Source organism: Protomyctophum parallelum (assembly GCF_964188405.1).
Source record: "Protomyctophum parallelum genome assembly, chromosome: 6".
Classification (NCBI taxonomy): Eukaryota; Metazoa; Chordata; class Actinopteri; order Myctophiformes; family Myctophidae; genus Protomyctophum; species Protomyctophum parallelum.
In genome coordinates, this window is record NC_139701.1 from 18,861,260 (window position 1) to 18,876,820 (window position 15,561).

Consider the following 15,561-nt stretch of genomic DNA (forward strand, 5'->3'; position numbering starts at 1 on the left):
AATAAATTAAAGAGGCTAATATCCATCCGTCACTGAGGTGGTGTTATGGGCGTGACCCTCCGGACTGATAAAGCATGAGCGTCACAGTGAGACGACAGCACGTGATTGATATGCGTGCGCTGTTGTGATGTCATCCCATCTGTTTGGACCATAACCTGAACATTTATGGCTTAGACTTAGAGCCTCATACTGTAATTGTGAATCACTAAGTGAAAGCGATATACCGGTAGTAGCTAGCTAGTAGTATATATTGTCGCTGTCGGGCAGAAACCTCTTATCTCCATATTATAAATTATTGTCCAGTACATTCATTTCATACTTCATCATACTACAGCGTCATACAAAAGTAGCAGATCTACAAGCTACTTGTACCATTTAAAAAAAAATCGGAATCCTGAAAAGTAGCAGTTTGTCGATTTCATTATTTAGCCTCAATTTAGTCTCTCTCTCTCTCTCTGCCAAATTATGTTTCAACTGCATGTGAGACGCAAAAAGGACCATGTTGCTACAGTATATCTACTGCCATTGTTTTCTTTTAACAATGTACTTGTTTTCTTTATATCTCTAATCTTTTCCCCTTTCTTGAAAACTGCAAATGCACAACACAGTCGTTACAGATGGAGGTAAGAGGATCACTCCGTTTCAGTGATAAAGTTACGGGGATGAGTCAGTCACCGGAAACATTTTCCTCATGCAAAGCACGCCCATCCATGGCAGCAGGGCGGCCGGGAGTGACCGAGTCACAGCTTAACGATGCATCATGTAAAGCAGTGTTATAGGTTGTGAAAATAGCACATCTACAAGCTCACAATGCGTCAACACATTCTTGCCCTGATGAAGACTGGTTAGGTCTAATCATGTTGGCAGTTGACCTTTTTAATTTAATGAAAGGCTATCCTCCTCATTTTAACCTTGAGTGCTGGATCGTTTCTTTTTTCTTCATACGTTGTGAACTATGTTGTTCACTAGTTTGGGTCTTCCCTTTTGGGTCTAAAAAAACCGCTTGGTGTAAAGTGACATGCTGAGCACATCCATCTGTGGCAGCAGGGCAGGATGGTACATGCCCGGTGATGACACAGTGAAAGGTTCTAATTGAATGCACTTGTTTTGTCCCGTCCCCCCCACCCCGGGTCCATGGCGTTCTCTTATTTTAAGAGAAATGCATTAGGAGATGGCAGCGTGTGGCAAGGGGCCAAGCGCGTCACTGGCGCAGCCTTGGAGATATTGCAGAAAGCTTTTAGGAGGTTAGGACGGCGGCCCGTACCGGTAGCAGATGACTAACAGTATTGATGGTTTTATCTGGGGGCTCATTACGCTAAGAGCCCGATGGGGGAGGGGAGGTGAGGTGGGGCTGAGAGGGAAGAGATGTCCTTGGGCTGATCTTGAGAGTGAGTGAGCTGGCGGGGAAGCTTCCGTTCACCTCCCGGGCCGTGAGGGTCACGACCACCCACTGAATGGGGTCCCCGTTGGAAGAGGAGGGGGACGCCCTGCCTAAATATGGTTCCCACGGGCCACCCCCCCTCTGCGCACATTTGTATGTATGAGCTGTCAATGGCATGGAGTCAAAGCCTGGTGAACACTTTGCTTCCTGTGTTTACTGCACACTTTACAGGGTAATACAATATGAAATACTCTGCGTGTGTGTGTAAAATACAATATACCTGTATACTGTAACAGTATATTTATGGGCAGGCGACCTCTTATCTCCATATGTTCATGGTGTTTTTTACTTACTTAGTTCAGTTTGTTGTATGACAGTCACACAAAAGTAGCAATAACAGCCAATCTACAAAATGATGCTAATTTTTAATGAAGAACAATTCCACCTATAATGACATGCCCAAAAATAGGGAGTAGTAATAGTAGTAAAATAATTTGGGTCATTGTATCGTCTACTCAGGCCTTTGTGAGCACCCCAGACAGTTTTTAAATTGCCAGATTCTGTATTTAGATAAGTAATTGAAAAAACACTGCCGCTTCACGTATTACAGGATATTTCTTCCCATTTCCTGAAAAGTAAAGGTGATAATAGTGCAAGTGATAAATGTTAGTAAGAATCAATGGCAAAGCTGTTAGTTAATGAAAAAATAAAAATCGTTAATACAAGAATAAACCAGAAATGTGTGTCTTTTCAATCATCCAGTGTTTTCTCAGAGTATTCCAACTTGACCGTAACTGTATTTTCAAATTAAAAGAAAGCACCACTTTTAACCAACATATACTCACACATAAAAGGAGCTTCTGTCCATTTGCTCAGGTGTTTTAGTGGCAAGGTTAGTTTGGAGCAGTGAGCAGTAACAGCTGACCTGAGGTGAGCCTGTTTGTTTTTCCAACACCACGATTTCTTCCCCAAATCAAATGAGCAAGCACCCGTCAAAACAACAAGCGAGACAACTGAGAGCTAGCACCCAGCACCCAGAGTTATACGAAGCAGAGCCAGATAGAGACAGAGAGGGGTGGAATTAAAGACAGAAGACTGCAGAAAAGTAGCACAACATGCTCTCTGAGCGGACAGGGGGGTTAGGAGGCAACCGGGATGGTGCCTGAAAAACACCGTCCCGGGGGCCGGGAGACCACACGGCCGAAACCCTCAGTCTAAAACGACGGCGGAGTGAGAGAAGCACAGTGAAGAATACGAACTATGATGGAGAGAAATGGGTGGGGGGAAGGGAGGTGGTCAGAAAGCACCCGAGCACCACAGTTTATTGCATTTCCCGATTGATCGCACCTCAGGCAGCTGACTGCTGGCACTGTCCGAGTGGGCCAGCTCCAGACCAGGGCTGTCCAGGCGAGGGAGCGAGGGCAGAGAGGGCAGGACGGTGATCTCCTCCGTCAGAGCGCTGCTGGACGAGTCCTGGGACTGCTGCAACGAGTCTACATGGTTGTCGTCCGTGGCACAGTCACTGTTCAGCTGGGAGAGAGAGCATTGGAGTGGTTAGATAATCATCACACAGGACAGATGGTGGTTGGTGATATTATCCCATTAAGACCTGAGGCCTTCCAAAGCAGTGGTTCTGAAACCTTTTCATGCCAAGGACCCCCACATTTATACTCTCCCATCTGAAAATGTTTCATGCCAGGGACCCCCACATTTATACTCTCCCATCTGAAAATGTTTCATGCCAGGGACCCCCACATTTATACTCTCCCATCTGAAAATGTTTCATGCCAGGGACCCCCACATTTATACTCTCCCATCTGAAAATGTTTCATGCCAGGGACCCCCACATTTATACTCTCCCATCTGAAAATGTTTCATGCCAGGGACCCCCAAATTTATACTCTCCCATCTGAAAATGTTTCATGCCAGGGACCCCCAAATGTCATTTTTTTTAATACTTTCAAGATTAAAAAAAACAAGCTGTGACATTGAAAATATGTTTCAATTTATTATGGACAGTCGTTTCTAAAAGTCTAATGACTCATCACAGTGGTGGAGGATATAGGCTGAGAGACACATCTGATCACCTTATTTGTGATCATAATGAAAATCCATGCAGGAACATTCATGTGGAAATGGGTTGACGTCTGTTTTTGAGGGGAATAGCTATTAAAATCTGACTTCTTTTTTATTTTAAAATCGTAACACCATTTTTTAGAGAACTTTCAGTCTAGTAGCTGGTTAACTGAGATGCTGAAACAATATTCGCCTTTCCAATGTGTCTATAGATATTTATTGTATATTAATAAAAACAATTAGAGAAATACTAAAAATAAGTACAACATAATGTTTAGTGGTTTTAGTCCACTATAGCAGGCAAAACGTATAATCAAGGATTCATGCCATTTTAAAGTCACAGTATTATACATTCCAAACATCACTGTGTGAATCATGTATAAAAAGTGCTGCATCATGCTCATTGTCAGATCGTTGTAATACTAAATGACAGGAAGGAACAGATTTGGGGTCAAAAGGCCATCAGTAGGAGAAGCTCATTCGCACATCGCACTACAGCAAAAGTAAGAGGAAGGGTGGCAGAAGCATCCATTAAGCCTATTTATACTCTATAGTACCATGGTGTCACTTGCCAAAAATAACCAAAATAACAGATTTTTATTTTTTTAGCAAGTGACACTTGTGAAGTGAAGCAAGTGAAGAGAGAGAGAAAAAAAAACAGAGAATCAAGAATTCAGGAAAGAAAGGTTAAGTAGTTTGTGTTCACACAGGAACATGCTGTTATTCTGAGACTTGTCCTCAAATATATATAGAACGTCAATTAAGGTCTACGGTAGTTTCTTTCCAACTGCGAGAAAAGCACTCTCGTTTATAGTCTGTAAATAGACATTAGTGGGTCTTAAACGTGTCTCATTTGAAATTTAATTTCTGGACTGTGTGGCTGTAGCTGGGGTGAAAGCCCAAGACAAATTTCCCTTTACCTTGACCTTACCTACAGGAAGGAAACAGGACAACAGCACTAATTGAAGTGAGGCCGCAGGTGTTTTAAGATTCAGGGGTGAGAGGAGAGAGAGAGGGGGGGGGGGTCTATCACCAGCGAAGAAGCAAGCGTCTATAGCCTTCCCTCGCCCATTACTGGCAGCAGGTTCAGCGCAGCGCACGCACACACACACACACACCATGCCAGCGGGCTGTGTGGGGAGCGTGGTGTGGTGGGATAACAGGGTGGGGTTCGTGGGGGGCTACCCTGACTGGTGGGGTGAGACTTACAAGGCCGGAGCGGGTGAGAATCTGGCTAGCGCTCAGTACCTCCTCCTCAGACGACTCGTCCGTGTCCTCGTGGTTGGTGAGGTTGAGGCTGGGCGTGCTGCCCGTGTACTGGCACTCCAGCAGGGTTGGCGTGTCCCCCTTGTCCATGCTGTCCAGCGAGCGCCGCCGCACACCCCAGTTGAAGTTGTCCATGCTCTCACCCTGCGGGACAGCGGGTTCAGATTTACACATATACACGGATGGATATACACAGTGGTTCTGGAGAAGTCCTGCATAGAGCTCGGGGCATGACTCATGAAGTGAACGAAACAATAAAATAAAACGATGGGCCATGTGTCCTATGACGGAGCATAATAAATTGGCATTATAGGCAACCACTGGGCCTGTAGCATCAATTAAATCTTTAGTCAGAATTCTATATGCTCACTTCAGATAAGCTGTCAGTTGTCTACGCAATTATTTTTCCTGCATTCAACGAGATAACACAGAAGACACTGACCTGACATAACACACTGAATTAGGTTGCTGCACTGTGTGAATTGAATATCACTCAAGTTGGCAGCATCTACAGAACATTTGATTTAAAGCATATCGGCTCAGTTGTCGGAACAATCTATTCAGGAACAGCTTGCAGGGCAGAATCTGTCCAGATGATGAGCACTGATTTGCTTTCAGAATAAATGTGACCGTTGTGGAAAAAGTAACCGTGCAGGACTCTCAACAGGACATGATCAAGGTTCAAGGCAGCACACCACATACATATACACGTGACCACTTACTTAAAAACTTGGATATATCACTCACTATCCATGTTTCCATCCAAGTTTGCTGTGCCAATTATTAAATGCATCATTGACCATTAAACATTTATTTCTGACATTTGTAATGTAAACATTAATAACTAGTCAGTAGCATTCTTTGTTGAAAAGCAATTACTTGTGTGATAACACTTACTGAAAAACCTTTTTATCAGCCCCAAAATGTGAATAATATCCTTCATTTGCGTAAGAGGTGCACTTGGATGGAAAACAGTTCATGATCACAAACACAGATGGACCTGAATGGGAGGAGCTTGTTTCTTCTGCCATGTTACCATTTTGTAAACATGATGTGGGATGGGGGGGATGGCTGATTTTAGCAGTCACACCTGGCCTGAATCAAACTGATTGGACAGAGTTTAATCGATGCACGCAGGATAAATCGGCCATCACCCATCCCACACGACATTCTGGGATGTAAGGAATGTGAAAAAGAAAAGAAAAACTACCAAAGTAAGGGGCTGATGAGGAGACAAGGCAGCAACGATTATCTAACTCCATCGATAAAAACTTAAAAGAACATCAACAAAACAGGTGATTGTGAAAGGGTGACACAGAATACGGGACAGACAGGAGGGCGCCACAGGACAATGGCAGCTCTTAATGCTTAATGTATGCCATACGACTGTGTCATGTCCCGGCACACAACATGGCCATGCGACGGGGTATAAATCTGGCATATGGAGTTGACTGGCCCAAAGACTTACCTGTGACTCCTTGTGGCAAAAGAAGAAAGGGAACACGAGTGTTAGAAGACGAAGGACACTCACAGAACATTCACATACTTTAGGAGAACATTGGTACATGAACACCAGACATCTTTACAACACAAATCGTGCATCGTAGCCACTGTCCGACAACAACATGAGCACCGGAGAACAAAACTTGAGCGCTTGTGACGGAAGGTAAAAACGAGGACGGGAAGTTGAGGGATGCGCACGCCTGCGTGCGTGTATATGAAGGATGTGTGCGTAGTGCGGGTTGTTCGCCCCACCTCGGCGTCCTCCAGCTCCACGTCCAGGAAGTCGAAGTCCTTGAAGACGCCGAACTGCTGCTCGCTGCCGGCGTCGTCTCCCAGAGCGTCCTCCTCGCGCACCGCCTCCTCCACCGTGGGGATCAGGATGGTCTGCTGGTCGCCGCCGTCCAGGTCCTCGTTGGAGGAGAACACCACCTGCACACGCATCATGGATCAAAGCAGAAATAAAATACGTCTCACCACTGAATTATTATTCATTTATTTTGTGAGTAGGGTTGTCACAATTATTACATGATCGTCTAATCACAATTATTTGAGATAAATCGGAAGAAATAGAAATAGCAGATCTACAAGCTTACAAGGCATCACAAGCTTGTAGATCAGCTATTTCCGTTATTTTATAAAGTATAACATTTATAAAAATGCCAGTAATTTCTTGGAATATTTCAGTTATTTTTGCCCTGTGCACTTTTTTTACAAAGTGCACAGCCTAAAAGCCCAACAGAAATGTAATTTCTATTCATAATGTTCCAATTTCTAATGCCAAAATCACAATTAACCCATTCTGACCTGAGATCAGATTCATACGAGGTTTCCGCCGGACACACACTGGTCTGATGAACCCATTCTGACCTGAGATCAGATTCTAGAAATGTCAGTCGCTCTTCGATTTTTCAAAAATAGCAGACCTACAAGCTCGTATCGCGCCACTCGGTGGCGCGATATGAGCTTGTAGATCTGCTATTTTTAAATAGCTAAAGCATAACATGATGCTGACACCAAAATGGGTGCCCGGTCAGAATGGGTTAAATCGTGGCAGCCCTATTTGTGAGACAGGACTGTGACCCCACACTGTTCCCAATTAACACAATATGTAAAATGGTGATGTTTTAGTACTATTGTTCATGCTGTTCCTACCTTTGGCCAACCAGGTGAACAAATCACACATTGAGGCTTTGCATTTTAATGAATTATCCCAGACCCTTAGGTTGACCACTTAAAATGCTCTACTCTTTAAAAATAACCATTAACATGCTTTCAAAGAAGACTTTCTGGCTTCTCTATGGAATCCAAATGACACCGTCGTGGCTACTGAGAAGAACTTTAATCCATGCACACCACTGCAGGAGTGTACTGTACATAATGCTTTGTTCACAAAACTATCCACAAGGATCTGTCAGTTTTTCAATTATTCCATTAATCTACAGTATTATAAAATTAGGTAATAAAGCACAACATGATGAAAAATGTTCGTCAAAAGTTGAGCTGAACCCAAACACAATCTTGAAATCGCTCAATACTGTATGTTGACAGGTAAAAACATTCATGTTTTGCTGATAACACAACTCAATGTATTGCTGCATTTCATATACTGTAATGCACCACTAAAACAATTATCGGAATTTAATTGCATACATTCTCGATTGATTACTCATTTGACCCATAATCTATAAGTAGCAGCACAGAGATTGGTTGAAGGTTCAAGTTCCTAACAGTGAAATGTGAGGCTTTGGAGTAGAAGAAACTTACGGAAGGATTTTTGGGAATGCCAGACTCTGGGCCACATAAAGACAGGACGTTCATCAGCTTCTCTCTGGTTCTCCTCTGTAATGACGACAACATAAGACATTTAGTTGTGATGGTGATTGATATGACAACATCTTCTGGCACTACATCACTGGACACAAATGTGTGTGTGTGTGTGTGTGTGTACCTGAGAGAGCTGAGGCCTCTTCCAGCTGACGGGCACCAGGCCGTTGGAGTTGGATCCAGAGGAGGTAGAAGAGGTGCTCCTGGTGACAGCGATCACCTGCGGCTTCCCGTTGCGCCCCGCAGCGGTGCGCTGGTCACCGTACTTATGCCCTATGATGGGGGTCTGTGGAGGCCACATACAGATACCACAACGCATTAAGACCTGAGGCCCATTCTACAAATGCCTTCTACATCAGTAGTTCTCGCAAGACTTCTGTGAGCTTGTATATCTGTTATTCTTTTGTAATTGCCATGACACAGATGTTTTCACGGTTTTAATGATACTGTGCACATATATACAGTGCCTTCGGAAAGTATTCACACCCCTTCACTTTTACCACATTTTGTTTTGTTACAGCCTCATTTCAAAATTGATTAAATTCGTTTTTTTCCTCATCAATCTACACACAATACCCCATAATGATGAAGTGAAAAAAGTTTTTTCAAATATTTTGTTAATTTATTAAAAATAAGAAACTGGAAAAACACATGTACATAAGTATTCACACTCTTGACTTAGTACTAAGTTGAGGCACCTTTGGCAGCAATTACAGCCTTAATACGTTTTGGGAATGATCCTACAAGCTTGGCACACTTGAATTTGGGGTATTTTCCCCCTTCTTCTCTGCAGATTCTCTCAAGCTCTGTCAGGTTAGACGGGGAGCGTCGCTGCACAGCTATTTTCAGGCTAGGCCACTCAAGGACTTTCACAGAGTTGTCCTAAAACCAATCCTTCGTTATCTTAGCTGTGTGCTTGTGGTCGCTCGGAGGTCCTGAGCACTCTGGAGCAGGTTTTCATCCAGGATGTCTGTACACTGCTCCATTCATCTTTCCCTTTATCCTGACAAGTCTCCCAGTTCCTGCCGTTGAAAAACATCCCCACAGCATAATGCTGCCACCACCATGCTTCACCGTAGGGATGGTATTTGCCAGGTGATGAGCGGTGCCTGGTTTCCTCCAGACGTAACGCTTGGCATTCAGGCCAGAAAGCGCTATTTTTTTTTAATCAGACCAAAAAATCTTGTTAATAATGGTCTGAGAGTCGTTTAGGTGCCTTTTGGCAAACTCCATGCGCGCTGTGACGCCCGGCTGTCATGTGCCTTTTATTGAGGAGAGGCTTCGGTCTGGAGGAAACCAGGCACCGCTCATCACCTGGCAAATACCATCCCTACGGTGAAGCATGGTGGTGGCAGCATCATGCTGTGGGGATGTTTTTCAACGGCAGGAACTGGGAGACTTGTCAGGATAGAGGGAAAGATGAATGGAGCAGTGTACAGAGACATCCTGGATGAAAACCTGCTCCAGAGCGCTCAGGACCTCCGACTTGGTCAACGATTCACCTTCCAACAGGACAACGACCCCAAGCACACAGCTAAGATAATGGAGGATTGGTTTTAGGACAACTCTGTGAAAGTCCTTGAGTGGCCCAGCCAGAGCCCAGACTTGAACCCCATTGAGCATCTCTGGAAGGACCTGAAAATAGCTGTGCAGCGACGCTCCCCGTCTAACCTGACAGAGCTTGAGAGGATCTGCAGAGAAGAAGGGGGAGAATACTCCAAATTCAAGTGTGCCAAGGTTGTAGGATCATTCCCAAAAAGTATTAAGGCTGTAATTGCTGCCAAAGGTGCCTCAACTTAGTACTAAGTCAAGAGTGTGAATACTTATGTACATGTGTTTTTCCAGTTTCTTATTTTTAATAAATTAACAAAATATTTGAAAACACTTTTTTCACTTCATCATTATGGGATATTGTGTGTAGATTGATGTGGAAAAAAACGAATTTAATCCATTTTGAAATGAGGCTGTAATAAAACAAAATGTGGTAAAAGTGAAGGGGTGTGAATACTTTCCGAAGGCACTGTATACGCTAAAAGTAAAGGCTTGGAAAGACAAGTGAATAGTGGAAAAGATAGTGACTCAAATGAAAATGTGCAGCTTTAAAAAAAAAAAAAAAATCGTTAACTACTTTGATGTAGGCCAAACAGTGAAAATAGGCAATCTACAAGCTCACAACACGTCACTTTTCAATGTTCAATGCACTGTGAGCTTGTAGATGTGCTATTCTCGCACAATGGTCGTCTATTATGACATGCCCAGAACGTTACTGTTCATGTGCCTAAATTCAAATTCACACTTGGCCTCGAGTTGCTTGCAGAAGCCACTAAAAAGAGCTGCAGCGCTGACCTCAGAAATGTCAAAGTGGAAGTCCAGCGTCTTCCCGGGAAGCTCCTTGGAGGAGTTGTTGAAGATGCGCGTGAAGGCGATCTCTGGGGAGCCGGACGACTCCGTGCTGTAGGAGCGCTGAACCTCGTCTGGGACCACTAGGCTGGCAGAGCGAGACACCACCAGCTTCAGAATGTTCTGGGCCTCCTTCCAGTATGGGCTCTGCACACACAAACACATACAGTATATAGTGGCTCCATTGTCAACGATGTGATGTGTAGGTGGTCAGACAGGGATAATGTGTGAGTAGGAGTGGCACATTAACCACAGTAACTAGCTCCTACGCACAAGCTGAGATGGCATATAGAGAGCCATTTTGAAACTGTAATAGACCCAAGACACTTTCACGCAAACCTCGAAAGAACTCTAAACAAAGGCGACTCACAGAGGGCGCCAGCATGCCACACACACAAATGGACTCCCAACAAAAGACCACACAGGCATGGGTGACAATGATTGCATAAGGAATTGCCCCGAGGCAGAAGGCTGGTAAAAGGCTCACATAAAGAGCTGATGGTTTGGATCAAGAAAAGGCCTGAAAACCCTGCTGTGACCCGTTAGGCATATTATCCCTGCTGTACAGATTGGGAACGCCTTCTAGCAAATGTACACACAATGAGTCAGAGTCTATTGAAAAACAGACAAACAGTCAAAGAAGAGCATGCTTTCACAGAATTTCATGCCAGTGTGGGGGTTGTCAGTTGTCACTCACTCAGTTACACCACTGTAACTGAGTACATCATATTCTTTCTTTTCGTATTAAAAGAGGGTTGTGAAACCGTAGCTAAAAATATTAATGTAAGAGCGTGCATGCTAAAAAAAAGGTCCATTTGAACACAGGTTATTTTTTCTTCCATTTCCTGAAAAGTAACTGTTTTGGACTACAAGGTTTCCACCTGACAGCAATGCTCAGCTGTGTCCACTGGGGATGAGGAGGGGTGGGACGGGGGGGCGGTTTGAGGGCTCACCTGAACATATTTGCCGATGATCTTCATAATCTCCAGGTTGAACTGTTTGACGGGGGCCGCCGACAGGTCGATGTGACTCAGGAGGCTGTAAATGATCTGAAGCAGGGACTGCTGCATGCCGGGAAGGCCCTTCTCCAGCAGCTGATGGAGGGACAGATCACAGGTTACCAGTGGTACATCCATTGTTGCGTTTGGAATTATTGACTGGGATGGCATGTCAAGCTCTCCTTTAGGATGTATTGGAGCTTACCTCGGCCAGGTAGGTGACCAGGTTGAAGGTGATGTCGGCGAAGGCGTCGTGCACGTAGCGACACACCACGTTGATCCAGTTGGTGCAGTCGCGTGAGTAGCTGTGCGTGCTGTACAGGCTCATCATGTGGGCCAGGTTGGACAGCGTGGGAGACTTCTCCTCGGCACACACCTTGGCGATCTTGTCGGCCGTCTCCTTGCAGAAGGGCGTGGGGCTGTCAAAGTGCTGGATGAGGTGCGGCAGGAGGCACAGGATGTTGAGCGGGAAACCTGAGGAAGGAGCGGCGTTAAAAAAGAAAAGGGGCACAAGACAAACGTTCAGCCACCAGATTTGTGTTAATAAGGCAGCAAAAGGCCTGCAATCATGATATACTGTATGGTGTCTGTTGGGTCCAAAACTGTTACATTCAGGATTCCAAAAAAAAAAATAGCAAAATTAGCAGCCCAAAATACGTCGTGCTTCGATCTTATAGATCAACTTAATTTTTTTATGTTGTAGTATAATCACACAGGGCATTAATTTACCAAAAAACACCTAAAGTTTAAATATTGGACATATGATGTTTCCTCCCGAGTCCCAATATACTTTAAAAGTTATACTTTTAAATTGATTTCAAGATGTCGGTCATAACACTGGTGTCTATGTGTCTCTTACCCGCCAACTGCGAGGGGTCCACCAGCGTGTGTCGGGATACGCTGATGAGCTTGCTGAGCAGGTGGATGGTGAGCTCCTGGGTGGAGGCCGAGGTGAAGCCCTTGAGGAAGAGCTGCAGCAGGCCGGGGAAACTGTACCACTTCAGCTTGGCCTGGACGCGCTCCAGACGCTCGCGGCTGTCCGCCTTCTCCAGGGGCAGCTGGCCCAGCAGCTTGTTGAGCAGCCGCAGCGCCAGCAGGTACTCGAACTCGTAGTCCGACTCCAGCAGCGAGGCGGCGATCCAGAACACCGTGGCCATCAGGTTGGTGGGGTCCACGGGGGGCGGCGTGGCCTCCCCGCCCGTGCCCGGACCTACGGTTGGCACCGTGAGGATACTTTAGTAACTTTTGTAATAAACGACACGTATGAAATAACGTTCTGTTTGCCCTTTAGGCGTTGACAATACTATGGGCAAAACAAGCCATATCTTTGATCATTTAAAAATAGTTGAAATTGCCGATCTACAAACTCAAAACGTATCGCAAAGCTATTTCCACTATTTTTGAAAATGATTGGAACATAGTATGAACATAACATGTATACAGTTGATTGGAGACGATTCTGGCGATAGCACAAAAACAATTGCGATTAATTATCTAAAAGAATCCAGGCGATTGTGACGAGGCCTACCTGGGCCTCGGCCTCCTCCCCCACCCTCCCGTAGCGACGATAGGCTCCGCGTGCGCGCCAGGTTGCCGTGGCTGCCTCCCAGGCGGTCGGCGACGTCCAGGGTGTTGCTCCGTCTCCGGTCGGCCTTCCGCTCGCCCATCAGGCTGGCGCGGAGCGAGTTGCTGCGGGCGTGGCCGTATTGGGCATAGTTGAACAGACCTCCGCTGCTCAGGTTTAGCTGTCCCGTGCTTTTCCTGTTGGCTGCAAACTTAGCGGCCAATATGTCGTGGCTAGGGGTCCTGCAATATAAACGTTTTATTAGGGGTGCACAAAACTGCACAAAACATTTGTTAACCTTTATTTTCCCACTAAATATCTAAATATCTGTAAAATCTCTATAAGGCAGTACTACTTGTGTGTCCTTGGTGTCCTAACTGACACCAGGGTTAAAATGTCTCCATGCAGACCACCTCCAGTTTACACACTCTCCCATACAGACCTGGTTAACATTTTATTCTTCAAAATAAGTTCTGGGTTGCAGCTATAAGCACAGCTCAGCAGTTAGTAGCTGCTCAAAAATGGAAGATTTTAAAATATGTCTCTCATGCTGGAGAATTGGCTATAGCTGTGGCTTATGAGGAGACTTACTGTGCTAAGGCAGTGAGGAGGTCATAGTTCTTGACTGTGTCTGCCAGTGTGTCGATGCCCGACTCCAGGGTCAACAACAGTTCAATAACAAAACCCTGAGGAGAGAGAGAGTCATGTTATCAGACACACACACACACTGACCCTCACAAGGCTCCTAACACAACTGATGCATTGCTTTACTCTCCATCCAGGTCAAGAAGGCACCCGTCTACTCTCTGAACATAAAGCTTTCATAGATACACAAGTAGCACTAGGGTGTAATGTTCTTCTGACCTGAGCCTCCTCTCCGGGGTCTCCTACGGTCTCCACCAGGCGTGAGAGGACGTCAGACAGCGTGGCGGCTGTCAGGGGCTGCTTGAGAGCCCTGAAGATCTGGAAGGAGCGGCCGGCGTAGTGGCGAGACGAGCACGACAGAGCTGTCTGGAGGGCTACTTCACTCAGCAGGGACTCTAGCTGGAAGCCTGACGGGAAGGAAGCATACATCCGTTAGTGTGACTGATAACAGTTTCATTTCACCATTGTTTCACTGGCTGTTAGGTAGATAAGTTGGCCTGATGAGAGATTTCCGTACTGACCTGCCGGTGACTGTTTAAACACAGTCGTTACATGTCGGAGGAAAACACTGAGCTGATCGGCGCTCTTGATGTTGGGGTTCTTGGGAGAGACGTCCTCGTGGTTCCACAGCGGGCCACGCTTCCTACACCAGACGAACACACACACACACACACACACACACACACACACACACACACACACACACACACACACACACACACACACACACACACACACACACACACACACACACACACACACACACACACACACACACACACACACACACACACACACACACACACACACACACACACACACACACAACCCGTGTTAGGAAGAGAGACTGCCAGACACACGTCACCACCACCACCTCCATATGACTTCATCACGGCAGTCAAATCAAAACCATGTGTGTGTTAACATGTCAAAAGTCAAACCACACAAAACAAAGCCATGCGATATGACAATACCCGATCCGTTCAGACATAGCTGTGAGCATGAAAGCAAACACATGAAGATGGGATGAAGAAATTAGTCATAGTAACAACAAGGATGATGATGAACACTGACACACCAATATGTTAGTTCCAGGCATGGTTATTATAGGAAACTGAAACTAAGAATACATTATTTTTTTTTTTATCTTAAAACGAAATCCAAATAATGCAAAACAAACTAAGGCAAACTAAAAAGCATTGGAAAAAAATCATCTTCATTTCCACCCCCATCATATCTGATGTCATGCATTCTTTTCTTTCATTCTACCCTTTTAGCTTCTGTAAAACAAGACTTTCACCATAATCTCTGAAAAACCAGAACTAGCCAATTCCTAAAACCAAAACTAAACCTTCTCATATCATACACTTGTAAAACGAGCTAAACTGAAGTCAACTGCTTTGAGTGGTGTTGTGTGCCACGTTCTCTCTCTCACCTGGAGGTGACAAACTTGATGAGGGCTTTGACCTTCTCATCGGTGATGTCCACCTCGCTGAGGAGGGTGGGGCTGAGGTGGGACAGGGCCGTAGCCCCTGTCCCCAGGCTGATGCTGGAGGAGGTGGAGCTGGAGCTCAGACCCGAGTCCGTCATGGGCGATGGCTGATGCTCGTGATGTGGCATGAAGTCCTGCACTCCTGTATGGGGGAGGAAAACACATGGGTCACACCTGCACACCAACCGTAGAATTAACACTCATACAGAGAAATAGTATGCATGGATTATATCTTGCCATTAACCACTTACGCCCAGTATAAAGTACTTTGTTGTATGACAAATAGCAAAAATACAACTCACAACGTGTTTTGAGCTTGTAGAACTGCAATTCTTGCAATTAAATAAATTATAATAACTTAGAAATTCTTTGAATTTTTCAAAAATGTTTGAAAATGTTTCCCTATAATGAC

At 45.1% G+C, this 15,561-nt stretch overlaps 1 protein-coding gene across 10 annotated transcripts in view; it reads right to left on the bottom strand.

Moving 5' to 3' along the window:
- The window catches only part of fryl (furry homolog, like), a 113,304-nt gene that overhangs the window by 16,004 nt on the left and 81,739 nt on the right, over nucleotides 1-15,561 (bottom strand). For 9 of the 10 annotated variants that reach the window (XM_083766484.1, XM_083766481.1, XM_083766479.1 and 6 more), the window contains 14 exons: nucleotides 15,093-15,291; nucleotides 14,179-14,300; nucleotides 13,877-14,064; nucleotides 13,604-13,698; nucleotides 12,977-13,254; nucleotides 12,308-12,658; nucleotides 11,654-11,922; nucleotides 11,404-11,544; nucleotides 10,397-10,597; nucleotides 8,175-8,336; nucleotides 7,991-8,065; nucleotides 6,479-6,655; nucleotides 4,667-4,867; nucleotides 2,729-2,911 (listed from right to left, as the gene is read on the bottom strand). In XM_083766484.1, coding sequence (XP_083622610.1) covers nucleotides 2,729-2,911; nucleotides 4,667-4,867; nucleotides 6,479-6,655; nucleotides 7,991-8,065; nucleotides 8,175-8,336; nucleotides 10,397-10,597; nucleotides 11,404-11,544; nucleotides 11,654-11,922; nucleotides 12,308-12,658; nucleotides 12,977-13,254; nucleotides 13,604-13,698; nucleotides 13,877-14,064; nucleotides 14,179-14,300; nucleotides 15,093-15,291 — 2,642 coding nt within the window. The remainder of the gene's footprint in view (nucleotides 1-2,728; nucleotides 2,912-4,666; nucleotides 4,868-6,478; nucleotides 6,656-7,990; nucleotides 8,066-8,174; nucleotides 8,337-10,396; nucleotides 10,598-11,403; nucleotides 11,545-11,653; nucleotides 11,923-12,307; nucleotides 12,659-12,976; nucleotides 13,255-13,603; nucleotides 13,699-13,876; nucleotides 14,065-14,178; nucleotides 14,301-15,092; nucleotides 15,292-15,561) is intronic. The other variant, XM_083766480.1, reaches the window with a different exon arrangement.